The sequence below is a fragment of the Sphaerodactylus townsendi genome, linkage group LG06 (genome assembly GCF_021028975.2).
Source record: "Sphaerodactylus townsendi isolate TG3544 linkage group LG06, MPM_Stown_v2.3, whole genome shotgun sequence".
In the NCBI taxonomy this organism is placed as follows: domain Eukaryota; kingdom Metazoa; phylum Chordata; class Lepidosauria; order Squamata; family Sphaerodactylidae; genus Sphaerodactylus; species Sphaerodactylus townsendi.
Window position 1 is genome coordinate 38,468,749 of NC_059430.1, and position 27,736 is coordinate 38,496,484.

Genomic DNA, 27,736 nt, shown 5'->3' on the forward strand with positions numbered 1-27,736 from the left:
ACTCCCACAACCGGTGAGAGCTGGACAATCCCCCACATGCAGCTGACAAAGATTGGAGGGGATCACCCTTTTGCAAAGAAGAACTTTTCCAGAGAGTCCAGCTGTAGTACATCTGATCAGATAGCAGTTCCCATGCCTGTGTAGGCCATTCATCAGTGAGGGTGGGGTTTCCAAGCTCAAAACCCGCTTAGTCAGGCATGCCATTGTCCAGAGCTTTGAACGGCTACCACTAGCAACTGTACTGGGTCCACCTTGAACACAATTCTTTAGAGAGTGCCTAAGAAGTGGCACTTGTACCAAGCCATGGGTGGCATTGGTAGCCAGGGAAGGAAGGGAACCTCTGAGGGCTGCCTCCTTCCCATTAGCCTCTTGCCACCAAAGCCTGGGAGTCCCCACTCCAAGCTCAGAAATGACTGGGCTCCTATATGGCTGATAGATATCCAGAGGAAGTCCCATTGTGGGGGGCCAGGCCACCTGGTGTCCAACTGGTGGGCCTGTTTGGCAGGCGTGGCTCTGCTCAGGTAGGTGGCTGAGAATGCTGGTCTGCCTGTGGGTGATATTGTGGGTCCACCCTGTTGGATGACTTCTTGGTGCTGCTTGTGAGATGGAAAACAGTGTGCATGGCTGCAGTGGGAGGCCAGGAGCTCCCTCGTGCATACATGTCTGGTCTTCCACCACCCATTCCAGTCCTCTGCCTTTGGGCATTGGGTCTATTGCACTGATACCCTCTCTGGCCTCAATGGCCCTTCCAACAGCTATCTGGTGCTGGGGCAGTTGGTGATGGTCACTGGTGGATCTGCCCTGGGATCCTCTGAAGGGGGATGGGGGCTGTCCCCTGAAACAGAAAGAGTTGGAGTTATCTTTGGGATGGTAGCACTCTGTGACTGGAAAAGGGATGCTCCCATCTGCCCTGACTCCCTCGTTCTGTTGCCAGGGGCAGGGGAGCAGCAGCATGACCCTCCCATCCCCCCTCGCCACCTGACATCTTGTGAGGGGGAGCAGGTCACAGTCACCTGCAACTGGTGGGTGCCAGAGCTGGTGGTTGCACCCGGCTCTGACAGGCTGTGGTCTTACCTGGTCCACAAGGACTGCTGAACCCCAGCAGAGGAGGTGGGGCTGAGAAGGTGGTGTCAGGGGTCCACCACTGTTGTGGAAGCTGCTCTCCATGTGCTCCTGCTGCCTGCCTTCTTGCACTAAGTCTCCATGGCAGGATGGTGCCATCCTATGCTATATGCCCTACCGTATGGGGTTTGCTGGGTTCTGACTTGGTTTTTTTAATTGCCTGGGGTCCCCCCATTGGACCCTGGGTAGTGGGTTTGTTGCCATCCTGACCAGTTTGGCACCTTTGGGGCAGGGCTGTACTGGTTTCGGGGTGGTGGTGCTTGGAAAGTGCTGGTATGGTTCCCTATGATTTCACACACACACTCTTCACTGTGATTACCTCAAAATATATTCCTGCTGATTTCTGGGAGAATATCCCTTCATCCAATGGGTGGACCACTGTGATCCAGCAGGCAGCGGGTCAGGCTGGGGTTTGAGAGACCTCAGGTTTGAATCCCACTCTGCCATGAAAGCTTGCTGGGTGACTTTGGGTCAGTTACATGCTCTCAGCGTAACCTACTGAACAAGGGTTGTTGTGAGGATAAAATGGAAGAGAGCAATATAAGCTACTCTGGATAGCTATTGGGGAGAAAGGCAGGGTATAAATGAAGTAATCTTATCTGTTCTGGTCAAATCTATGGCGATCATACATAACCAAGAAAATTCACTGGGCAGCCAAAATGCATACCATCATGATAGTTCATGTAGCTATCTACTTTTCTACTTCCACGCCCTGTTCTTTATCTGCAACAATGTTTGTTTAACTTAGCCCTCCAGGTCAGGCTATTTGGATAAGTATGTGAGAGTGTTTTTCTAGCCCACAGTCAGGAGCTTTTAAAAAGTGGGTGCAGTTTAAATCAACGTGAACATATTTGTTGTTATTATGATTTTAATAACATTGAATAAAATTTGGATGCTTCTGTATTTGTTGGCCAGAACACTGGAAGCCTGGGGCGGACATATGGAACAGTAGGGTAAAATGCATTCCTCCTATATGTTTTTGAGTAAAAAGTGCTAATTGTAGGGGGTTAGTGGTGGATTCGGACCCTGGAGATTCGGATCCCAGTCATTCCTTTTCTTTACATCAATGTCCTGGGGTGGTCGTAGGCTAGTCCCATACATACTCAGTCTAATTGCGTCTTCCTCGCTGGGACAGCGACGACTGTCCAGAACGTACCACAGACTGAGTTTGTGCGGCAGATCGGGAGAATAGTAGGTACCCGCGCTCGGACCTTGCTTGCCCCGGTCACCCACCCCGTCCATTGCAGCTCCTGCCTCCGCGTTTGAACTCTCAGGGGGTCTTCTTGGCAAAGCCCCCTCCCTCCCGCTCCATCCCCATGCGCAACCATGGCCGGCGGCGGGGCTGTAGCAGCTTCTTGGCCGGCCTCTGCCGCTCTCGCTGGATGAGTAAGAGGCCGCTCTGTCTGGGTCGGCGCGGGGATCATGGGTGGAGAAGGCGCAACCGGGACAGGTCTGAGCAGAGCCCGGCGGAGCGGCAGAGAAGAAGGAGGCGCCCCCCGGGGGTAGGAGGGGAGCCGGGAGAGAACCTGAGCTCAGACACGCCAGAAGAGAAGCCCAGCCCAGCCCAGCCGCGGGCCAGCCGCCCCGCCGGCAGCGCAGCAGACCCGCCTCGACCCCCGCCTGGCCGGACTCTGCAGTGCCCCTGCCTCGACGCCCCGTCCATGCCGCTCTCCCGGCCACTGGCGGCTCCCTGAGCCCGGATCCCCTTCGATGTCGGGTCCCCGGAGCGCCTTGCAGGCCTGGTGCCGCCGCCAGTGCGAGGGCTACCCCGGCGTGGAGATCCGAGATCTCAGCAGCTCCTTCCGGGACGGCTTGGCCTTTTGCGCCATCCTCCATAGGAATCGACCTGATTTGCTGTGAGTACGACCGCCCGCCCGCGCAGCGAGTACCCCCTCGCCCCCACCCCATTACCGGACCAGGCCCAGAAGCCCCGAGCTCGCTTGGGCAACGTGCCGGCCCAAGGAGGAACTGGCGGCGGCTGCTGAGCAGAAAAACGGGAGTGCTTCTCCTGGGAGAGTTTGACTTAAAGCCGTGATGATTTTGTCCGAGAACGAGGGGAACCGAACCCCAGAGCGGCACCGAGGCTCCTAGAGTCAAGGGGAAGGGGGAGCCAAATGTCCAAGTAACTGATATGTATGGGAAACCTTGTTGTCATTAATCCTGCATGTACAAGGTCACACCCTTCTCCGCATTAACTGACTCCGAGTAACTACCACGCCTAGTTTCTTGCTACCTCTAATCCAAATTAGATGTTATTTGTTTACTTGTGTACTCCATTCATGGTCTGCCTTTCTCATTGAGACATCATGTTTTTTGCATCCTCAAAACACACGCTGAAAAGGCAGGGAGGGGGAATCTATCCTTTGGTCACCCATTTAAGGCATAGATGCAAGGACACAGGGTCTCAGCAGCTCCTTCCGAGACAGCTTGGCCTTTTGCGCCATCCTCCATATATGCACCCCCCTTTTTTGTTCACAGTTTCTATATTTTCCCCACTGTGTGACTTCTCTGATTTAAATAGGCCAAACTAACCTGATCTCATTTGATCCCAGAAGTTAAGCAGGGTCCACCCTGGTCAGTATTTAGATGGGACACCACCAAGGAATACCAGGCTCAAAGCACAGAGGCAGGCAATATCAAAAACACCTTTGAACGTCTCTTCCCTTGAAAACCTGGTAGGGTCGTTCGCCATAAGATGGCTGTGACTTGAGGGCAAACAACCAACCCTCTTAATATTCCTATGTTTGTTTAGTGGTGACCTGCTGCATGCATCTAACAAAGTGAGCTCTGACCTGCAAAAACTTGCGAAAAAAACTTGTAAGCCTTTAAGGTACTGTACAGTACTGTACATTTAGTTTTGTAGTAACCTATTAGCATGACTTCCTGGAAATATTGCCAGATGGATAAATTATTTCTCCAAGATACTGGGGTGGGGAAGTTGTGGGATTTAGTTAAGAGACCTCTGTAATATCTACCCCAGTTTCATCAAAAAGGGCTTGAACGAATCACATTCAACTCAGGTTAGGGTTCCTCAGGAACCACACTGATCTCTTGCTCTTCTGTCCTTTCAGCTGATGTCCTTGATGTCACAGTGGACCTGTGTCTACTCGGCTTGCCACTGCCATTGGCTTAGTTGCTGTGATATCATGGAAGGGCTTGGCAGCTGTTAAAGGGGCTTCACAGAATTTGAATTTCGGTATCCATGAGTAACCCTATGGTCAATTGAACTGCTTCATGTAGGCTAGAACACCATCAGCTTTCCTCTGATAAATTTTGTTGCAGATTGATTAACCCTTTTCCAAGAAGTGGACAGATAACATTTCCTGCTTTGGCATGTGATGACAGCGTCCTTCCCTTTCATCTCCTGTTTAGTATTATTATGACTTTTCAAATATCTTCTTACATGTAACTATTAATGTCTGTTCTTCCTTTATTTTGAGAATTTCCTGCATTGTCTCAATCAATATGCTTCTTCCTTCCAGTATCCTCTGATGCTTTGTTCCCACATGTCATATTTATAAATATATGACATGTGGGAACAAAGCATCAGAGGATACTGTGAAGGAAACATCACTTAACCAGAGTGAGAGATGAACGAATGTGACCCAGCTTTATCCTTCAATCTCTCCTTGGCCAGCCTTTTACTGGAAAGTTGCATGTGTTCAGTGCATAGTCCTGTTTTAGAGGGGAAAACTCCTTATCTGAGGCTTAGAGCTGGTTTCAGTGAGTTGCTAGTGAGGAAAAAAAGAGTTCGTTTTGGGGACTTTTGCACTTGCACCGTGTACTGTGTTTAAATTGCCTTGCTACTCATTCAGAACTACTATGTGTATTTAGCAAGTGTGCCAGTGGTAGCTGCTGCTGGCCTGTGCCATATTACCCCAGCCCTGTTTAAAAGAGAGGTGATGTGAGTGCAGAAATCTCACAGTTATGTGCTTTTGCCCTGACAGCACTAAGGCACCCATGAAGAGCATCCATACGCAGACCTCACTTAATCCCCCTCCCAGTTTGTCAGTAGCTCTTATTTCTTTTGTTAAGTAAACTAGAAATAAGCCAGCCATATAAATAATGATTTAAGGTTCATCACCTTTCCCTGGGCATCTTTATCCGCTGGCTGATCCCCTTCGCCACCATTTCTACAGGATGGGTTTCAAATGAATTTGACAGATTCATGGAGAAATGTCGATAGCTATTAGCTGTGGTTCTAAAAATGGCACCATATTTAGTGGGAGAATTCCACTTGTTAATAGATGATATAGGCAAGCAACAAAGGGTAGGTATTTCCATTGTATGAACTTCCAAAGGAGGAGTGGCTCCTGGAAGTGGTAAGGGTGCATCTGGGGCCAGGCTAGGGGCATTCTTGATCCGAAGCCGACTTTAGCCCTCCGACGTATGCCTCAATGACATGTTTCCCTTTTTCCTCAATGGAGTCGTCTGGGTGGCTGTGGGGGTTTTCCCTGCACTGCTTGCTGCGCCACTGAGTCCCACCCTATTTGGATTGGGCAGTTAAATTAGATAATGTGTATTTTGGAAATGTTATCAATGATAAATGTCAGGAATGTGGAATATTTGCCACTATTGTTGGTCCTTGTATCCATTCTGAAATGTTTTCAGAGTGGCTACAGAAATATTAGTTGCCAGTTAAACCAGAAAACTACCAATGACAAGCAACTAGACCAGGGGTAGGGAACCTTTAACACTCAAAGAGCCATTTGGACCTGTTTTCCACGGGAAAAGAAAACACTTGGAGCCGCAAATAATTTTTGACATTTAAAATAAAGATAACACTATATATATTGGGTTCTTTTACTTTTTATTCCGCTCATTCTGAGAAGCGCATGGATGCACTCGCCCTGCTGCCTGCAGGGCGGGCAAGGATGGGGCCAGCGGCTTGGCTCATGGAGCCACAGTGCAAGGGCAGAAGAGCCGCATGCGGCTCTCGAGCCGCAGGTTCCCTACCCCTGAACTAGACCAAGTTCTGCCTGCACACTTGGAGAAGACCAGATTGGTTGTGTAGATACAAAACCCAGGGCTTCTCTCAGCTGCCACATACCAGGGGCTGGGCTTCTCTCAGCTGCCACATACCAGGGGCTTGCAAGTAGCATACTTTGGGACAATGAACAATTCATATCTTTTCGAAACACATGTGGCAGCTGTTGAGGGCCCAGAGGACAGCTGTTGGAAGAGCACATGATCAGAGACAGCATCAGAGCAAGAGGTTCAGGAGAGCTATAGTTAGGAAACCAAAATGTGTGTGACCTTGAAACAGAATTACTATCCCATTAAGCAGAAATCATTGCTGTTAAACATCTACAGACATAAATCTCTGTCCTAGCAGATGGTCTAATTAAGCACTTCACAGTTAAGCTGGGTGAGCTGCGCTGCAGACTTGAAACACAGGACCTTACAAGGCCATGGCATGTTAAGAAAGGATTTTTCCAAGCGACATCTAAGGAGAGTGTTGAATCATTTCAACCACTTTAGCATGTCCTGATTTGGAAGTGGGAGGATCAAAGGATGGAAACAAATGCTCAAAAGTCACTCCTTTGGCAGATCAAAAGCAGACCCTCTCTTCTTGAACTGTATAAAGTAGCACACATTATTAATGGGTTCTGGTTGAGGTTGTGGACTGCCCGTAGTTGCAAGAACTTTCATAGGGAGGAGCTGGTCTACAAAAGATTTAAAGAATCAGAATCAACAACTCAGACCAAGCAAAATGAACAGACTGTGAAGATCTGCACACTCAGGTGTTCTTGGCTCATGTCCACAGGTTAGAGAGACCTTATGATCAGACTTTTATATACTTCGGGCTAAAAATAAATTGAAAGCCATTGTGGTAGTGGTTAGAATGTTGGGCTAGGATTTTGGAGACTGGTTTTGAATTCCACGCTCTGCCAAGGATGCTTGCTGGGTAACTTTGGGTAGTTTCATGCTGGGTAACTTTGAGTAGTCCAAGCAAATGTATTCTGCTTCTGCTGCCCATGAAGAGGGGCCAAGTTCTATGCAGGTAGTATACTGATCATGGGTCAGTATTGTTCACCAACCTCACTGATTTCTGAGATTTCACCTGATGCCCATGCATTTGCAAATGTATCTAGATATATTTTAAATGCTAGTAACTAATTCAGGGGTGTCCAACATGTGGCCTGGGGACCTTTAGGGGACTTAACAGGCCTGTGAGTCAGCTGAGGCAACCCGCCCTCGCTCTCATATTCTTGATCAAGGAGGGGGTTTTTTTGCCTCAGCTGACTCACAGACCTGTTAAGCCCTCTCAAGACAGCTACCCCATCCTGCAGTGGGCTCACCAGTCTAGGCACCCCTTCCCCCCAGTACTGTTCTGGGGCCAGCTGAGGCAGCCACCCTTCCCTTAGGACCTGGCCTGATCAAGTCACTTTATGTCATATGTCATAACAAATGAGTTTTGTTACCCCTGCTTTAATTATTTAAAATTGAAAGTAGATAGTCTGAGTAAGCTGTATTCTGGATGTTAGTATTGCATTCTATATCTTTTCCAGTTTGTGTGTGGCATATGCACTTGTAATAGTGGCACTGGTCAGCAACTATATTTTCTGCACGTCTTGATTGAAGCGGGGGGGATGATGGGTATGGGGCTTCCAGCTGCATGGTCTCCCCCTCCACATGTGTCTTGTGCCATTCAGTAACATAGTGATTCCCTGTCATCCAAAAACAGCTTAAATAATCTGTGATGGTACCTGCTTTCTCTTCATGTCCCCTAGATCAGTTGAAGGATGTTAAAAAACATGACTCTCAATCCTGAGGCCAGTAAGGTACATATTAGCCCATGAGCCTTCTCGCTGACATGTATCAGTAGCAAGACTATCCTCCAGTTTTGCCTGTGGTGTTCTTTGTAGGCCAAGCTTAGTTACTGCTTCTAAAGCATCTAGTTTTGCAGTGTACTTGCTGCTCTGATCCAACACCATGTAGCATGCAGACTGAGAATGACAGAAAGGATTGTTTGTGTAGATTGTGTGCTGATTTATAGTCCACACTCTAAGGAGACAGGTACTTCTTGCTTCTTAAGTAGTGCCTGGAGGACCCTGATCAGATCTGGCCCAGAGCGGTGCTGCTTGGCCCTCCGGTGACAAAGTACAGGAAATGAGTGTCTACAGCAAGAGAACTTGTTCAGACCTGTTGGCTATACGGGTTGAGGCACTGACCGAATATCCATCCGCTCTCCTTTCGGCAGATGGCCTTCCAACTTGACTGAGTTGTTGACCAGAGCTGTTGCTGAATGGCTGACTGTTTTGATCAAGGTTTGCACCTCCAGCCCTTAAAATCAGTCCAGCTGTTTTCTTGGCAAAACTGGATATGGCTGCAGCAAAAAAACTACCCAAATAAATCTGTGTCCAAATAAATATTCATTGTGGTGGGCAAAGATGGCTTGGCCTCATCCTTAATTTCACTGCTTCATATCTCATACACAAAGTGGGGATTTTTGTTGTTGTTGTTGCTTTCATCTCAGAAGTGTGGACACGCTAAATGAAAGGTTTAGTTTGAAAATTGCTGAGATGGTTGAATGGCTGTTGCTATCATAACCGAACATGATCGCTATTATGGTGAATGTGTAATAGCTCACATACTGGCAGATCGAGTCCTAACTTGCTGATTTCCTTCTGTTGCCTCACATGTTGGAAACCTGGTCAAATTAGTTAGCGCTTCTGTAACAACTCCCTCCCGCCCCCCGCCCCCCCCAACTAGGAACCACATAGAAAGGGAGATGAGACTTCGGTATTATATATTTTTATTAATTTTATATTTAAAATAATATAAGTATAGATATAACAAAATATAAATGAATAAACCTTCATGAATAAAAATGACAAAAGGGTACAGATATTGAAAAAACAAGTCTCGATATCTATTCTAAATTCTATCTATCATTATTCACGTAATATAACTGTTAAGATTAGTCTTCTTTTAAAGGTCAGAATAGATTAAATATCTGCTATTCATTAATCAGACAGTTGCCCTTCTTCTCAAAAACATCCACAGTTCATAGTATACTGGATCTGTTTTTGAATACTAGTACCATATTTTAGTTGCCTTTCTTACTTCTCTAAAATATCATGCAGACATAGCAGTACAATGCAAGAAACATAATTTCCATTTCTCATGAAACCCCTGTTTCGGATGTCTGTTTACAAGACTGGTAAGCACTGTAGCGTATTCTTTCATCTTTGCTTCCCACATTTCTTGGTCAGGACAAGTGATTTCCATCTATATGCCAATACCCCTGTGACTGCAGTTAATAAATATAAGAATAGTTATTGCAGTTTTCCTGGTGAATTCCTTGGTGGAATTCCCAATATCCATTTGACACTTGATTTTCAGTATTTTTTAGATTTCTGTATGCAGTTCTTTCCAATATTTTTCATTTTTTACAAGTCCACCACACATGGTAAAATGTTCTTTTTTCTTCTTTGTACTTCCAACAAGTTCTTTTCAAATTTTTGCTCATCTTCACTGTATCTTTTGGAATGATATACAGTGGAACCTCAGTTTTCATTGCCTTCAGTTTTCATCGGTTTCGGTTTTCATCAATTTTTTCAGTGAAAAATTTGTCTCAGTTTTCATTGATCTGCCTTGGTTTTCATTGATTTTCAGTAAGGTGCAGGGGTTTGTGGAGAAAAATCACCCAGACAAAGCTGTTGCAGGCCATGTCTGCAACTTGTTTAATGACAATGTCTTGCCCCATTTCAGACAAATCTTAAAGAGGCATCAGAAACAGACCTCTTTGGACAGCTTTCTGGTGCGACATTGGTCCACTGGCTCTGAAGCTGGTCCTAGTGTTATTGTTTGTTACTGTTTTCAGCATTAAACACTATGTGTTTTTTTGGAGTGCCTAGAACGGATTAATTGGATTTACATTGATTCCTATGGAAAAGTTTGCCTTGGTTTTCATCGCTTTCGGTTTTCATCGATTCTTTTCGGACGGATTACCAATGAAAACCGAGGTTCCACTGTACCATCTATAAAACATCTTGTACCAGTTTTCCCTTAAAGTTTGCAAATTTAATATTTTTAATCCATAATGATGCCCGTTGTTAGAAATATATTTCTTCTTGGAAGTTTTTCATCCAGGAAGATGAAACTTTGAGAAGCTCCAAGTCTTTGTGAACAGAGGAAAAAGTGAACAGTGTTCATGTGGTTATAGGATTGTCATTGGAAGGACTAACAAGGCTGTTCAGGATGGCCTTAGGCCCCTTCCACACATGCAGAGTAGTGCCCTTTCAATCCACTTTCAGTGCACTTTGGAGCTGGATTTTACTGTGCAGAATAGCAAAATCCACTTGCAAACAATAGTGAAAGTGGATTGAAAGTGCATTATTTTGCAAGTGTGGAAGGGGCCATAGTTTAGGAACTGTGACTGTGGATTATCTGTTCTGTGCTAAAATGTGCTATGAGGGTGATCAATTTCTGTAATATAATAAGACTCACATTTCAACCCTTTGTTTCAGCAAAGCTGACTGAACTAGATGGGATTGACATTTCTGAGTGTTTGCAACTCTCTGTTGAGTTTTGGTTTTTAATTTGAAACTGTTTGGATTTTTTAAAAAATCTAATTGTTGGTTGATGAATGAGGAAGGAAGTCTACTATACAACCTTGGGAGAGAATGGTTTCATAATGACAGAACACATGAAGCTGGGGACCGCAAACAGACACTCAAATGTGCTGAGTGAAAGCCCTTGACCCATAGATAGCTTGAAAAGCTGAACTGGGGACTGTTCTGGTTTTATACACACAGTTGTGGGGAGGCGTGAGTCATTTTGAAGAACCATTTGGGACAGATTAGAATCTTGCTATAGGTTCCATGCACTGCAAAAAAATTGTTCATGCTGTCTTGTGTGAAGGTGCAGAAGTGTTTGTTTGTCCATTTGTACACTCCTGGTGAATCCACTGCCAGTGATGCCTGCCAAAGTGACTGAACCTAGCAAAAGATACACACATCCTTCAAATATGGTGTTCATTACAGTGCAGTGCAAACTTGTGTAGGGAAATTGTCCTGTATAGAACAATCCACATAATGGGATATAGTGGTTAAAATGCTGTGTGTAAATTGGTTAAAATGCTGTGTGTAGATTGACCCACACTTGAACCTAATCAACTGGGTCTTTCTCTTAAGCAACTTGCGTGGGAATTACTTAGAATTACAGCTGTGTAGCTCTATATATTTGTGGAGCAGATGTTTCCTTGTGGAAGTGTCTCTGGTGCGTCCTCTTTTTTAAAAAAAATATCTTGAATAATTGATGACCCCACACTGAAGTGCTTCTGAACTTCCTGGCTTTGTGTTTTTGGAAGATCCACAATCAGATTTAATTTCATCTTTGTAATATGGAGGACGATTGCACTAGAAAAATTCTCTGATTTGAAAGTTACATATTGAAAAAGGCTGATTACAAATGGCTGCTCAGAGATTCTTTCCCTGTATGTGGGTTTGTGAATGGTAAAGGGCCACAGTTTCTCCTTTAACACTCTGTTATGTGTTTTCTTGGCAGGGATTTCAACACACTTTCTAAGGAAAATGTTTATGAAAACAACCAACTGGTGAGTTCCTGCCTATGCCTTTGCTATAGTCTTTAAAGTGTTACTAGACTTCTGAAATGGTATAATACACATTTTAGAAATGGGCAAAGGATACAAGAGTAAAATTTCCAGGGGTGGAAATTTCTGCACATGTCTGAAAAGTGGGGAGTTTCTCTGGCAGGCGGGAGGAAAAGCTGCCAAGTTACTTTAAGCAATCTGTATGTTGATCATCATACAAAAAACTTTAAAACTAATTTAAGTTTCAACCCTTTGGGCTACTAAGATAACTTCTCAAACAATAATGGTGACTTTGGGCAGCCACAGTATGTAATCTTAGTTAATTTAGGACACGTGTGCAACTGTTGCCTGGGATGCTGTGAGCACAACTTTGAATTATTAGCTATCATGTGTTTTGGGGAGGGTGGGGCAGAAAATTCAAACCACAGAAGAGACGGCACAACAGCAAAACAAAAAGCAACAGTCGAAGAAAGAATTGAGGTCCATGTTGTGCAACTTCTCATATTTATCTCAGTTTATCATAGAAGACAATGATTTCAGCTTCCGTTGCTTATCAGACAAGCCATAAACAAAATTATACAATGTGAATTCTTCGTTGAGCTGTAAATTAACATATTTCAGATAGGGCTGCAAGTTGTTGGCAACCATTGGGAGTTGGGGTGGCCGGGGGGGGGGGGGGGGTTCATCGGGGACACGATCAGGCAATAGCATGAGGTTGCTTCCAGAAGCGACATCACACCTCCCGAGGAATTGCCAGAAACTCTGTAGTAAAACTCCAGAGTTTCTGGCGGTTCCTAGAATGGTCTGCTATAACTTCAGTGAAAGTGATGTCATGCTGTCACCTGATGCTGATTTTTAATTTTTCCCCTCCCACTGGTTGCTAGAGTTATGGCAGCAAATGGGAGCCTGTAGACAGGGGGACCCCTGCTCCCGAAAGGGATTTGGTAAGCCTGGTTTTAGAAGTTAAATCAAACAATTAGTATGGATAATTGTTTAGAAAATATATGAAGTGCCAGTGAGAAACCTGATTTAAATTAGCCCCCTCCCCCTGTGATTTCAATAATAATGTTAATCCACTTGATTTCAAACGACATGTCTTTCTTACCAGTGCCTCTGCCTGTCTCTTTTGCAATTTCACCCTCCTGCCATTTGTGGCAATGGAGATAAGCGTGGCTGGATAAGAGGAGTACCTTGCCAGCAGTCCATTCATGGGCTGGGCAGGACTTAATTTACTACTCCCTTTCAAAGCAGCCTACTAGCAAAATGAGTTATCAACCAGGACTTTCTTTTTGAAGGAGAATGAAAACCCTCGCATTCTGAGGGTGGCTGTTTCTGTGTGAAATACCAGACTGTGTCAAGTTTGCGGATTCAAACATGCAGCCTCTATGTAATGGCCTAGTCATGGTGGTGCAAAAATGCTTAGATTTCTCTCTGTGGCCTGTCTGAGATGCCTAGTGAGTGTAAGTAATAATCTCAGCTGGGTAGAATAGTGCTGATGTAATACTGAAGTTTGTGATGGAAGTTGCAGCCCTCAAGTATAATCCTTTACCGCTCCATTCCAAGGGGACGTGGTTAAGCCCACAGAATGTGGCTTTGCTACTTTTCATGTACTTGAGCATACTTTGTCAGCACTCTCAATCAAGATGCCGCTTTAATCCCTCTCACATTAGCAAGTTTAAGGTTCAGGGTTTGGGCTGCATTGTTTGAACCAAGACCATAAGGAGCTATTCTAACATGGAGAAGATTGCATAGGAAATCTGACACAAAGAGATCTTCCAAATGAGCTCTGGGGTCAGTCAGTATAGGTATGATTGATAGTCATATAGATACACGCTGAAGATATAGAATACCTAATATGATTTTTGTGTCTGTTAAATTCCAATGTACTCCACCTGAGGGAGGCCGGCTTGCTCAAGTGTCACTCAAGTTAGTCTGTAATGCAGTTGAGAATGGGCCCAAATCCAGCGTTCTACCCAGTCGGCCATGTTGGCTCTTGCTTTGTTTGGAAGCAAGTATAGCATTGTTGTTTCAGATTACAGTTGCCTCATTCTCTATCCTTGGCAGTTGGACAGAAATTATGACTGGGTCCAGTTTATGACTGGAAAAAACCCTACCTTTTATTTTTCATGTTTATTGAGTACCAGCACAGCCTTCTGGTATTTCCAGTTAAATATATATTTAATTTCCATTTTTTCTGAAAACAGCACTTTTTTGTACAGAGGTGTAAAGGGGGTGGGGATTGGTGGAATCAGAAGTGAAACAGAGAAAGGGAGGATGGGATATTGTAGAGTATATTGTAGAGGAGCAGCAGTGGCGTAGTGGCTAAGAGCAGGTGCTCTCTGATCTGGAGGAACCGGGTTTGATTCCCAGCTCTGCCGCTTGAGTTGTGGAGGCTTATCTGGGGAATTCAGATTAGCCTATGCACTCCCACACTCTCTCAGCCCCACCTACCTCACAGGGTGTTTGTTGTGAGGGGGGAAGGGCAAGGAGATTGTAAGCCCCCTTGAGTCTCCTATAGGAGAGAAAGGGGGATATAAATACAACCCCCCTCCTTCTCCTTCTCCTTCTCCTCCTCCTCTTCCTCCTCCTCCTCCTCCTCCTCCTCCTCCTCCTCCTCCTCCTTCTTCTTCATCTTCTTCATGGCAGAGGTCTCCAAACTTTGGCCCTCCAGATGTTCATGGACTACAATTTCCATCAGCTCTTCCAATCGGCTATGCTGGCACAGGCTGATGGGAATCACAGTCCATTAACATCTGGTGTATGGCAACAGTTCATTAGAGTAAAAGGGACCAGGGTCTTGATGCAAAAGGCTCCCTTCCATCCTGTCTTTCTATCAGTGAGCTCAAAGCAGCATACAAGTATTCCACTGACTTCATTTTATCCTCACAACAACCCTCTGAGATAGGCTGAATGAGAGTGACCAGCTGATGGTCATTCTGTTATCACTGTAACTGAGTAGTCATTTGAACCCAGTGATCGCTATTCTGCCTGCTGATCAATTATTCCATCTCTGTGACCCCTTCAAGTTTCTGATGAAGCCATGTCTCAGTTTAGCTAAAGCATCTAGTTTAATGGTGTGGGGAGCCCTGGCTGAGTGACAAAGCACTTGTTTTGCAAGCAGCAGGTCCCGGTTCAATTGCCAGGATCTCCTATTAAAAGGATCAGATGGCAGATGATGTGGAAGACCTCTGTGGACACCATGGAGAACCACTGCCAGTCTGTAGAAAATACTAACTTTGATAACCTGGACAGCTTTAAAAAGGGCTTGGACAGATTTATGGAGGAGAAGTCGATCTATGGCTACCAATCTTGACCCTCTTTGATCTGAGATTGCAAATGCCTTAGCAGACCAGGTGCTCGGGAGCAGCAGCAGCAGCAGGCTATTGCTTTTACATCCTGCATGTGAGCTCCCAAAGGCACCTGGTGGGCCACTGCAAGTAGCAGAGTGCTGGACTAGACGGACTCTGGTCTGATCCAGCAGGCTCTTTCTTATGTTCTTATGATAGTCCAATGGTCTGACTAAGCATAAGGCAGTTATATGTTTTTAAGTCACTCCACATGTGAAAACATATTTCTGCATGTAGATCTACAGTCTCAGAAGCATAATTGTTGCTGGATGAAGGAGGGGGAGTAGACTGTGTATGTAGAATGCTAACTGTATACCTGGGACAATGTGAAGGGTATCTGAATGCAAATTCTTACAGTACATTGGACAATTTAGAAACAGGAGAAAAGGGTAGATGATACATTCAGTTCTAAGTACAAGCTATTCCCTTCTTTACTATGTATGACACCTGACTTATAGCAACCTCAGCAAGAGGCTTTCAAGGCAAGTGAAAAGCAGAGGTGGTTTGCCATTGTCTTCCCATCACAGTACCAATCCTGCTTAGCTTCAGAGATCTGACAAGATCAGGCTATACCACACTATTCCATATCCTGTCTTTCTTACTAACAGTCAGATGATACAGAGCAGAAATGCCTTCCTCTCACAGAGTTAGTTTGTTTGGTACATCAGTATTAAGGAGGGGTCTAGCTTTACTGTCTGCCCAACAGATTAAAACTGTATATATTCAGAATAAAGTCTACGTTAGAGCTACATGACTTAGGTAAATTGAAACAATGGTGGAAGTAATGGGTTTTTACAGATCTACCTAGGAATGATAGCTATCAAAGCAGACATGCAAATGCACATAGATGCAAGGGGACAGGATATCTTTTTTCCTGATCACTGGGAAGTCTGTGCAAGAGGCAATGAAGGAGGCAAAAAGCATGTTTTGAAAAAAGAAGCCCAGCTGTAATTCTTGGGAAGCTACATTCCGTGCCATTTTTCCCCCTTGTGGAATACGCATTTTCATGACTGACAGACTTTTCATGACGAGATCCTGTTGTGTACCGTCCCTCTACAGAAGAATACAGGCATGGGTCTGTTTTGGAAACATAAATCAGAAAAGAGATGGTGCATTCTGGGTCAGGGATTCTGGCCACATGTCATCCCTTCTGTAAGGGTTGTGTGATTTTCTTTTGCTACTCACTCCCCAGGTTCAATCTGCCAGTGCGCGTTTCAGCTTGAAAGTTATCATTGTTTTTCCTCTGTTGTGTCTCCAGGCATTTCAGCTGGCTGAGCAAGAGCTGGGGATCCCTGCCTTGCTGGATCCCAGTGACATGGTCTCCATGAAGGTCCCGGACTGCCTGAGCATCATGACTTACGTGTCTCAGTATTACAACCATTTTAACAACCCCAGCCAAGTTAAGAGCTCCAAAGTGGCATTCTGTAAGTTCTAGTACAGGCACAAATGAGATTTAGGGAGCGCTTTACTCAGTTCAGCGTGTGGCAACATCAGCTTCCTGCCAGCCTCAACACTATGAACTCAGTGTGTGCTTGTGTGTGTGTGAGGGGTAACCTATGATGAACATCTTCCCCATCCTTCCATGTACACCCTTCGGTGAGGATACAATAATCATCCAAGGAGCCGAGTTGTAGTTTGAAGATGCTGTGACCTCCTCTGAAGCACAGTGTAGCATGCATGATCCCTGGGCTCCTCCTAGGCTTGGATCTAGGGAGGGGGTGGAGGGTGATCCCTGATTCTGCTCTTCTCTGGGAGAACCACAAATGCCTCCAAATTTCATTGCAAACTGCAGTTCACAATTTGGACTTGGCTTACTAGACAGCCTGTGTTTGTATGCCCTACGTGCATGTCATCAATTCATAACTGACTTACGGCAACCCTAGCAAGGGGCTTTCAAGGCAAGTGAGAAGCAGAGACGGTTTGCCATTTTCTTCCTCTGCAGAGCCTTCCTTGTAAGTACTGACTTATTAGTTTCCAGCATCTGACAAGATCAAACTATGCCACACTTTCCTCTTGAACACATGCACGGGGTCTGAGAAAGAGGCAGGGATTTTCCTCCTTTTCATTGACCTCTGTAGAAAGTCCAACACAGAAGATAAGTTCCTTCTTCTCCAAACTGAAATCCAAGCGAGTGCTCAGGACAGGGAAGGTGTAAATGGGGCATCCTTCTCACTAGAGGGTTTAATTTTCTTCGGCTTAGTGGACTTGCGGATGCCTGAGTGAAACAAAACCCTCCCCCTGCAGTCCTAATCAGGGGAGCAGGAGGGTTGTGAGGACACAAGTTTTGGCAGATTCTCAAAGCCAGGAAAAATTTGTGGATCCCTGGAACTCATTATCGCTCTACTGATGCTGCTGCGCATTTAATCCAGCGCTAAGTCATGTCTAACTAATTATCACTGTAGCTTTGAAAAATGAGGGAATTGGAGCGAGTGAAGAGTTCACACACACACACACACACACACACCCGCTGGTCATGTAGGCCATGCGCTTTACCCCACCCCCTCTTCCTCAGTGCGTTGGTAGCAACGTGAAAGGAGCTGTGCCGGCTCGCTTTATTTTATACAAGCAGATGCTTCCTCCTTTTTTGGAATCAAAATCTGTCCTCATGGAATGACTTTTTTCTGTTCTCTATTTTTGCAGCCAGAGTACCCCCACCTATGAAACACCCAGTGGTTGCCTCTGCACCTTCTTTGCCAGTTCACCAGGCTGCATCCGAGACCTCGCTGGCATCTCAGGTACTTAGTCCACTGAAGTTTTCTGACCTGAAATTGGATGCTTATCTTTCTCTGTCTGTCTTACTGGGGAATCCATCCATTGTCAAGCGTATCTCTTCCTTTGGGCCAAAGAGATTTTCTTTGTAACAACAGAAGTTATCCTCTTTCCCCACCCCTTCTGCAGCAGCCATTGTAGGTTATGGATATGCAGCAAGAGTTGAAAAGGCTTCATCTGTTCTAGGACTGGGTGAGACCCAGATCACCTTGCTGAGAACTGGGCCAAGGAATGTTAGATAAGATCCTTCTAAGCACTGAATGGTAACATAGGAGTGTATGACACAGTGGAGTCTTTGGCTGGTAAAACAGTCTGGTACCTGTGTAGATTTCTCTGCCTCCTGATGCAGTGCTGTAGTTAGTTTTAAAAGCTTTTGATTAGGCTTGTGGGTCTGTTGCACTACACAGTGGTCAATTAAGGCAAAGAGAATATAAACCAGTTTGAGCAATTTTCTCCATAACCTCTCGTTGCCTCAGGACGATGTCACAGAAGGCCTGGCTGAGCAATCTCAGCACAACACCCTCAGTAGCACATGTTCAGTTTGCCAACAACATGTTCACCTGGTCCAGCGCTATCTGGTGGAGGGCAAACTTTATCACCGTCAGTGCTTCAGGTAAGCTTTTCCTTCCTGAGTCCACTGAAAAGTGAGCCCTGTCCCTATAATGGGGCCAGGACCACCCTTCTAAGTCCATGGACTTCAGTGGACCTAGATGAGTCAGCTTTGGATTGCATTGCTACTCTCCTCTACTTTCCTGGTAAATCTGACAAGCCCACCTGGAGTGTCCCTATATTCTGAACCACAAGCATGTCTAATTTTTAGTCCACCATAGGGACCAGAAACTTATCTTTTTGAAAATGAAAAAACAGTCTAATGTTCCATGTTACAAAGCCAGTAATATTCATTGGCATGGGAGCCACATGGGGCTGCCCTGAACACTGTTCTCCAATGTGGCACCTTCCTCATGTTTCAGGCAAGTGAGCAGGGCCATGACTCTGTATGGCTTGTGGTTAACAGGTGGTTACTCCACTGACAAGCACCAAAAAAATAACCCCAAGGTTCTCATGCTGTGAGAACTCAATGCTCTTTATTAAGTGGAAGCATACAAATACAATTTGCAAACAGTATTATAAAATACAAAATGCAAGAGTCCAGTCACAATGTGACAATATGACAATATCCAGCAGTCACAGTGTGACAATATAACATTCAGACATTCTGCTTTGCAGAAACAATTCACTTAGGCAGTGGCCAGAAATTCATTGTGTAAAAGAAATAAAGAGTAAAGGAGTCTGTTATTTAGCTAAAGATTTTGGAGTAGACTGAGGAAGTCTTCTGACGAAATTAGCTCAAAAAGCCGGTACTTGTCAGTGCCATAAAAAAACCCTCAATAGTGTTGCCTTTTATCAGCATTTCAAAGATGAGGCCTGTTGTTGAAACGTTAGGAATTTTGTGCGGTGTTGTTTTTCAGCACCCGTTCCTGTTTTGTGGCACTGTGCTGTTAACAAGATTCCCCAAATCCTGAGTTTTGATTCTAACCAAGGCTTGTTTTCAAGCAGATTAAAACTGATTTGGATTGCTTGCTGTAGGGAGAGAGAGTTGTAGTCTTTGCTCCAAGGACAGATCAGCTGAAAGGGACTGATTTCAATGTCTACCTTAGCCAAGGAACAGAATTCAGTACCCTTCCCTGGAGTCTTGCCCTGAATGAATAGCAGAGGAATGAATTGTACCTTGTTCTGTTGGGCACTTCCATGAGCACAGTATCTCAACCTGCCTGTAATGGGGATCTTTTTGCACCTTCGGCAGGTGTAAGGAATGCTCCAGCACACTTCTTCCGGGATCTTACAAGTCTGGACCAGAAATGGGCACATTTGTGTGCACCCAACATCGTGGCAAGCGGAGCCTGAGCAAGAGAACAGAGGGCAGCCCCAGCCCCGATCTTATTCATCCAAGGAAGAGGAGTGAGGCTGAGACCGCAACTGCTAGCAAGGAGGAAGAGAATGGGGTATTGGAGAATCACGCGTCAGCTACTGATGAGACGGTGGAGAGAACAGTGGATGGAGTGGCCATGGAGGTTCTGCCTGCCCAACCCAAGAAGGAAGCATTCCGCTCCATGCCCGGCTTTGACCTCGGTCCCCAAACGCCTCCCAAGCCTCCTGTGCCAACCAAACCACCTCTGCTGAGCCAGGATAAAGCCAACCACCAGCATGGACAACGCAAGGAGACTCGACCCACCCCTGCCCCCAGGAAGGCTACAGACACGGCACCCCTGTCTCCACCCAATTCCCATCCTGTTCCAAAGCCCAGAGCCAATATGCAGAACGAGGGAGCCTGTGAACTGGGTTCGGGCATCGTCAATGGTAAGAAAACACTAGCCTCGGAGAGTTCGGGAACTCATGAGGTCTGGGGCCCCATACTGAGGCAATCCAAAACCGATACAGAGACCAAGTAAAGGGGAGTCATTTCTTTAGTTAATTGCAAGAATGAGTGAATAATACCCTCAGTGCATTTCTCATAAAAGAGACTGTCGATGGAGGGGAAAATAGACTTGTCAAGTCTTTTTTCTGTTGAAGAATGTATGAATCTTCCTTATGCTGAGGCAAACGGTATTGCCCGTCTTGACTGACAGCAGCTTTCCACGTTTCAGGTGGGGCTGTCTTCTTCACTGCCAGCAGACTCCTAACTAGAGATGCCAGGGATTTAACCTGAGCTCTTAGGCAGAAGAGGTAGAATGGATCAACAAGATGATTGAATATTTGGGATATGATAAATTATCAACTATACTTAAGCATGAAATGTTAGACAAGTTTATTAAAGATTGGAAACCGTTATTGGATTATATTGACAAATCGGAAAGAAAAACAGAAATTCTAAGTTTATGTAAATATTAAAGTAGAATTATAATATGAGTGAAAAATCTTCAGTATATAATATAAGATAAAAGTAGAAGTAAAAGTATTAGGAGTTTGATGTGAATAAACGGTTACAATGGATTAGTTTATTATGGGAAGTAATTACGATTTCTGTGTAAGTTATAAAATAAGTGAAGCAATTTAGTTTAGGTGAAACTGAAATAGTGGGAATGATGTTTTAATAATGATGAATTGTGTTTGTGTGATTTTTTTTTTTTGGTATTGTCTTTTTAAATGTCTAATTAAATTTAATAAAGAGTAATTTTTAAAAAAGAAGACACATTTGCCCTGCCGCTAGGCTCCGCTCCCGCTGTAGTTGCAATTCAGGGAGAAAGCCTGAAAAATGGCGCCCCTTCAAGAAAATGATGATGATTAATGCTTATTTATTTGTTACTTTATTTGTGCCTCACCTTTCTTTCCAGTAGATACCTAAAATAGGCTCCAGTGTTGTCTGTCCTTTCATTTTGTCCTCATCACAACCACCCAGTCAGGTAGGAAAGGCTAATGGAAAGTAACTGGCCTAAGGTCACTCAGCAAGCATCCATGGCAGAGTGCAGGTTCGAAACTGGGCCTTGCAGACCCTAGTCCAGCATCAGCAACACATACACAGTATTACAAGTAAACTTAACATGCTTCAACTTATGTGAAAAAGAGCTGTGAACTTTACTGCTTGTTTAAAAGAGCCTAGTTCAGCTAGTGAAAAGGAGGAGTTTCTATCCATGGACTCCTCTTTTTTTAATCTTCCGTCAAAATACATCCAGTTCTTTGTGCTCTTTTCTTGCAAAAAAACATGTGTGAAAAGTTTCATTTTCTCCTCCTGCAACTGGGAACAGCTCTGTGGAGAAAGGTGTGGGGGGCCTCCTGGAAAGCTTTCTCAGTTGAGGCTTCTGCCTGCTATTCGTTGGGCCAGAGTTCACTATTAATTACACAGCTGTAGGAGTGCCACACCCTTCAGTTTCATACATTTGTGCCAGGGCTGTATTTCTCCTGGTTCCAAGATACCAGTTCTACATCCACACAGACCACATTCCTTACTGACAGAGCACTGAATGTCAACCTTGGATTGATGCATTTCAGTGTATTGGTTTATTGTGTATAGTTAGTTTTTCTTCTGACGTCTAGGGCATTTTGTAGGGGTTAGTGGAGTGGATGGAACAAGAGGCCTAGAGGATGAAAATAGGTGTACTCTAATCACGACTCAGGGAATCGTTGACTTGAAAGAGCAGTAAAAAGCTTCACAGCCCTTCTTTTGGATCACTGGAAGTTGTAATCAGTTTCTTTTCTCCTTCCCTTTATTCCCTGAAATTTGTGAAGAATGCAGAGTGCTGAAGGCTGAAAAGTGCGTCTGGCCCCTAAATTTTTGTCCTGTTTCCTAGAGCCAAAATAAAAATTTCAAGGCCTGCCTTAATGCTTATTCAAGCTGTCATTCATAGCCATCAAGGCTAGCTACTTTCTTGCATGATACTTTCAGCTAAATGCTGGATTTGGAAATGTTTTCTAGAATATGATGCACTCTTGTGTTTTCTAGGTGGGACTCCTGGGCCTGGGCCTCCTGTTCCAAAGCCCAGAGGCAGACCAAGTTCCTCAGACCGGTATGTTCTTTTGTCGTCAAATCACACTGAGACAGAGACACAAATGTTATGATTTCCTCTGGTTCCCTTTTATTCCAATCTAGATATTTTGGTCTTCAAGGGCAAATCCAGGGATTTAAAGCAGGACTCATTTGGAACCTTACCTTGAGGTAGGTCCATTGAAGAAGAAATTCCAGGGTTTCTTTAAGGGTATCAAGCTTTCTTACTCTGTATCAGGTTGTCTAACTTGGTATTATATATAAAAATTGGTGATGGCTCTGCTAAGTCTCAGGCAGAGAAAGGTCCTTCCCAAAACTTGATAACCAAAACAGTTTAACTGGAGGTACCAGGGACTACACCTTTTCCATGGAAAAATGAGCTCTGTCACTGAGCCAGTCTATATATTTTGTGTCAAAGTAAACACTTGCATGGCATTTCACAACTGATGGTGTATGGATCAGCTTTTACAAAGACAGCAGCTTCTAACTCTTAAGCATATCCAAGGGAAGCCAATATTCTGAGTTGCATGACTTCTCCCTTTCCAGCAAAGATTCACACTTTCAGAACAATAGCAAGGCAATCCCAGACTTCTACTTAGCACTTTTCTCCAAAAAGGTAGGATACAACCTGGCTGTTTATATTTTGAGCTTTCAAAACAAAACCTCAAAACTAGACTAGGGCACACTCATGGTAGACTCTGTTGGGAAGAACAGTGTTGCCATGCCGGGGCATGCTGGTAGACGGGGTATGTTAGGCCTGGGTTTAAAGGATTTTAACGGTAAAAGCTGTATTCTGTAATTTGTATACATTATGTAAACCAAACAAAACTATATTGCCCTGTGCTTGTGGTACAAAGCCTCTGGCTCAGAATATTCTGCTGCTCATGGAAGTAAATAGTTTGGCATCCAGGTTCTGAGAGAAGAAAAAATTAATAATTTCATTAGGATTAAAACATCAAATAGGGAGAGCTGACAAGGAAGGGGTTTTAAGATACAGAGAAACCAAATAGAAGACAACCCAGACACCTAAACAGAAGGTGGTTTAAGGAAGATTGAAGAAGAACCAAAGGGAAGGGGAGGTGGGAAATAAGGCTTTAGGGAGAGGATGAAGAACTGATGCAAGAAAGGGTTTGTCGGAGGGCTAAGCTACCTGTTATGATACTTGCTGCATTATGTTGGGGTTCCCTGAATCTCACTTTTAAGCAGTCATACACGAATCACGCTGATGGGAACTGATTTCCCAAGCGCACAGGCAGCAGTGCGGGATGGGGGTGGGAGGCTTCAGTCTTCCCCTGTGACATTTTCCTGACCCAGAACAGTCCCAAGGGGAATGCTGTTTGCCCTGTTGAGAGGCTGTATGTGCTGCCCACCAAAGGAAAAATAGGCATTTTGGGTCAGGAAAACAGTTCCATAGTCCCAATCCAGGGTCCTGTGCACTTGGAAAATTGGTCCCCATCAGTGTGACTGACTGCTTCTAACTCAGGTTCAGGGAATATAAAGAAACCAAATATTGCAACAAGTGATATGTCCCACAGAGAGAGCTTTGAAGAAATGTCACAGTACTTCAGATCAAGAGGGGCTTAATTTGCATGTTATTTTACTTCCACTGACCAGGAGAAGGGATAAATGGATTGTGAAGCCCCCCCCCCCCCCATATCTGCCAGCTGAAAACCCAATTCATATCCCATGTGATTCCTTGAGATTTATCAGGCATTGTCTGTAAAACTTAGATCAATCTTTACTCAGGAATTGTGTGCTCTTTAACAAATTTCTGCTTGGGTGGTATAGTTGCACAATACAGCCCTGGACACAAGAGTACTACTATCTTGCTTTCTCTTGAACCAACAGACACAGGTTACTTGAAGAAAACTTTCAATTTGTTTTTTTTTAAAAAAAACAGGTATTTTAGCTCTTTGGATATGCATTTCCCCTTACTTTTTTGTCTCCACTCAGTGCTGGAGAAACGCCAAGAGGAAAGGACCCTCCATGGATTGCGTTGGTCCAAACAGAGTCCAAGAAGAAGCCTGCTCCTCCCCCACCCGGCAGTAGCAAAGAAACCCCACCAAGAGCTTCTGAAGAGGAAGAAAATGGAGAAGAGGCAGCCGGGGAGGCAAGAGGCAGAGAGAGCAGGACCCGGGAGCGAAAACCCTACAACCCCTTCGAGGATGAGGATGCGGTTGCAGAGGAGGAAACTATCACTCCACCAGCCACATGGCAGCCAGATCAGAGCGAAACCACCCCCAAGGTCCTCCATCCCTGGTACGGCATCACACCGACCAGCAGCCCAAAGACAAAGAAGCGGCCAGCTCCAAGGGCTCCCAGTGCCTCCCCACTTGGTGAGTGCTTCCGTGCCCCCTTCAAATGGGAGACGGATTAGGGTTCAGCCACACCTCCAGCACTTCCAGCATCACTTCCGCCATCTGCATCACTTCCAGCATCACTTCTGCCATCTGCTTTCTCCAATGCTAGGCATAGACAACCTTTAGTCACCTGCTGCCTGCAACAACAGAGAGAGGTTACCTTGGCCCTTTTTGTTCTCTTGTCTTGAAGCTCTAGGGAACTGGTATGAATTTACTGCTGGTCAGTTTCCCCTTTTCCCTGTAAACATTGAGATAGGTTGTGGGACCTCAGTGCTGGACCACTGAGATCAGGAATCTCTGGCCACCCACCCTACCTTCTACATGACTTTAAACCTTTAGTTCCCTAGCCATTGGGGCCTACTTCAGTGGGGGAGAGCATTCAGGTAGCTATAGTCTGAGACCCGTCTTAGCTCTGGGAAGGAATCATCGGTATAACCTGTAGAGACTTTGTTTTTTCTGCTATCTGCTTATGGTTTTTAGGGAAAGTGGAGCAGGGAAGGGGGGCGTGGTCCGACCTTGGGGCCTGGAGGGCTTGACTAAATGGCTTTCAATGGAAAATCTGCAGTCCTATCAGGAAAAGGGGACGGGGTCCTTCAGACAAGCTGCTGTCACTCTAGCCTCGTTGTGGTGTCTTCCCTTTTGCAGCTCACCACCCCATCTCCAGGCTTTCCCATTCAGAGCCGTCTTCCTCAGCCCCGTCTCCTGCCCTCAGCCTGGAGAGCATCACATCCGAGTGTTTGACCAAGACCAACGGTGACCTGGATGAGACCTCTGTGCCCAAGAGCTCCTCGGAGCCAACGGTCCATGCTCCCGCAGCTTCCACAGTCTCCTGCTCAGGCCCTCCGTTTACCAGCCCCTCGTCCAGTGAGATCCCTGCTGCTGTGCCCAGCTGCTCCACTAACTCCTCCTTTTCATCATCTAGTGATTTGGCAGCCTACAGCAACGGAACAAATTTACAGGCTACCAGAAGCTGTTCAGCTGGGAGCTTGAAAATTAGCCCAGGGCGCATGTCTCCCAAGCCTCCTCCTGGTGCTTCTCCAACCCCCATCCTCACGACAACTGATCTGAGTGGGACTGTTAGGAATTCTCCTTCTCCCAAGGCACAGCAGAAGGTAGGTGGAAGCCTCAGGTTCCAAGGGTGAAGAGGGCCCACAACATCTCAGCACAAGTACCTAGCATGAAAGGTGTCTCGAAGGTTTGGGACTTGGGACTCTCTTCCTGCCCATAGGTACCCCGTTTCTTTATGATCTTTGACCTTTCCAGGTCGGCACACACTGTTACCCTCCCCCCATCATTGGCCCAACAAGCCGTAGTAGGGATTGGGCACTAGAAGTGGGGGATCCTGTGCTGGAGGCAGAAACATGGCTACTGGACTGGGTGACCTTGCCTCAGTCTCCAGCTGCTCCTGTCCACCTCCAGGGGTATATGGTTACCTTTCTCTTTATGCATCTGCACTAGTAACCAGACTTTACAAAAAACAGAAACAAGAAAAATATAAAGGCAGCTCTAAAGGGTTTCACAGCTGAGCAGCTGGGTCTTTGTTGCCCATCTCATGGTTCCTGCTTGTGGCCCTCGGCTTATAAAAGAGCCATGCAGTGCTTCTTCAGTGTGCTGATGCTGCCCGGGATTGGTTAAACCCAACAGCGGCTGGGGTCTGACGAAGGATCTGGTCAGGAACCTCACCAGAGATTCACTTGCCCCAGTCGCTTTGGTGTACAGGACAGCTTTATTATTTATTTATTTATTTATTTATTTATTTATTTATTTATTTATTTATTTATTTATTTATTTATTTATTTATTTATTACATTTTTAGACCGCCCTCCCCCGAAGGCTCAGGGCGGTGTGCATCAAATATAAACATCTCTGTTAAATCAGCATGAAACAATAAATTAAAATTAGCAACACAACAGATTTTTGAACAGCAACTGATGGCGACTGTCCCCTCTCCTTCTCTCCCCACCCACGGGAGGCCTAGATGGTACGAGGGTCCAATGGCTAGCCCAGCTGGCCAAAAGCCTGGCAGAACAGGTCCATTTTACAGGCCCTGCAGCAACTCTGTGGATCCCGCAGGGCCCTGGTCTCCTTAGGGAGCCTGTTCCACCTGTGCTCCAGTTGCCCATGAAATATATACCTTCTGTTCACATTTAGCAGCACCCACTGGTTATGCGGTGTACTGCATATGCCTGTATTACTGAAATAACATTCTCCAGGCAGAATCTGTTGCTATGCAGTGTGGTTACCAGTGGAACTGAAATCCTCAGTCAGCTGATGATGAGTCGTGTTTACAGTAAAGCTGCCTCTGAGTTGAAAAAGCAAGGTCGTTTGCTTTTTATCATAGGACGGTGCTTTGTAGAACAGTGGTTCTCAACCTGTGGTTTGGGACCCCTTTGGGGGTCGAACGACCCTTTTACAGGAGTCACCAAAGATTCTCTGCATCAGTGTTCTCCACCTGTAAAATGGATAAATGTTAGGGTTGGGGGTCACCACAACATGAGGAACTGTATTAAAGGGTCGCGGCATTAGGAAGGTTGAGAACCACTGTTGTAGAAGAAGCTGAGCTTGCTCATAGTCTGAAAGACTCTCAAGGCGTTTTCCTACCAAAAAAGTGCATCTTCCTCTTGAACAGATTACCTTGATTGTAGTTTCAGGAACGGTAATGAGTTAGAACTTTGACTTTGCTAGCAAGCTGTGCCTTTGTATTTCATCAACACTGCCTCCTCCCTGCCCCTGTCCAGAATGAAAATTGTGATACAGCAGAATTTGTCACATTGATCTACTGCTTTTTTGGTGTGTATTTTACAAATTGAATATTCTGTCTTATTGCTTTCATAAGGGCCACCAAAGCAACTAACAGAATAAATAAATATTAAAAAAGACATCCTAAAAACCATTAAAACAGCACAAAAACACATAATTGAAACAGTTAAAACCATGCTAAAATACACAAAATAATAAAAACAACAATTAAAACATAGGGGGGGAGGAGGGAACCTCAGATGAAACAAAAAAAAGTCTTCACGCAGTGATGGAAGACAGCATCATGAGGGGTCTGGCGAGTTGTACTGTGGAGGCAGTTCCATAGTTTTGGTTCCAT

The 27,736-nt window shown here is 45.2% G+C and overlaps 1 protein-coding gene across 2 annotated transcripts in view; it reads left to right on the forward strand.

Moving 5' to 3' along the window:
- The first annotated feature begins 2,376 nt into the window (after positions 1-2,376).
- MICALL1 (MICAL like 1) overlaps positions 2,377-27,736 on the forward strand; it is a 38,337-nt gene continuing 12,977 nt past the window's right edge. The window contains exons 1-9 of one of the 2 annotated variants that reach the window (XM_048499590.1): positions 2,377-2,978; positions 11,638-11,686; positions 16,289-16,454; positions 17,671-17,765; positions 18,276-18,412; positions 19,604-20,157; positions 22,238-22,301; positions 24,233-24,615; positions 25,285-25,751. In XM_048499590.1, the coding sequence (XP_048355547.1) occupies positions 2,833-2,978; positions 11,638-11,686; positions 16,289-16,454; positions 17,671-17,765; positions 18,276-18,412; positions 19,604-20,157; positions 22,238-22,301; positions 24,233-24,615; positions 25,285-25,751 (2,061 nt within the window). In that variant the 5' untranslated portion in view covers positions 2,377-2,832. The remainder of the gene's footprint in view (positions 2,979-11,637; positions 11,687-16,288; positions 16,455-17,670; positions 17,766-18,275; positions 18,413-19,603; positions 20,158-22,237; positions 22,302-24,232; positions 24,616-25,284; positions 25,752-27,736) is intronic. The other variant, XM_048499589.1, reaches the window with a different exon arrangement.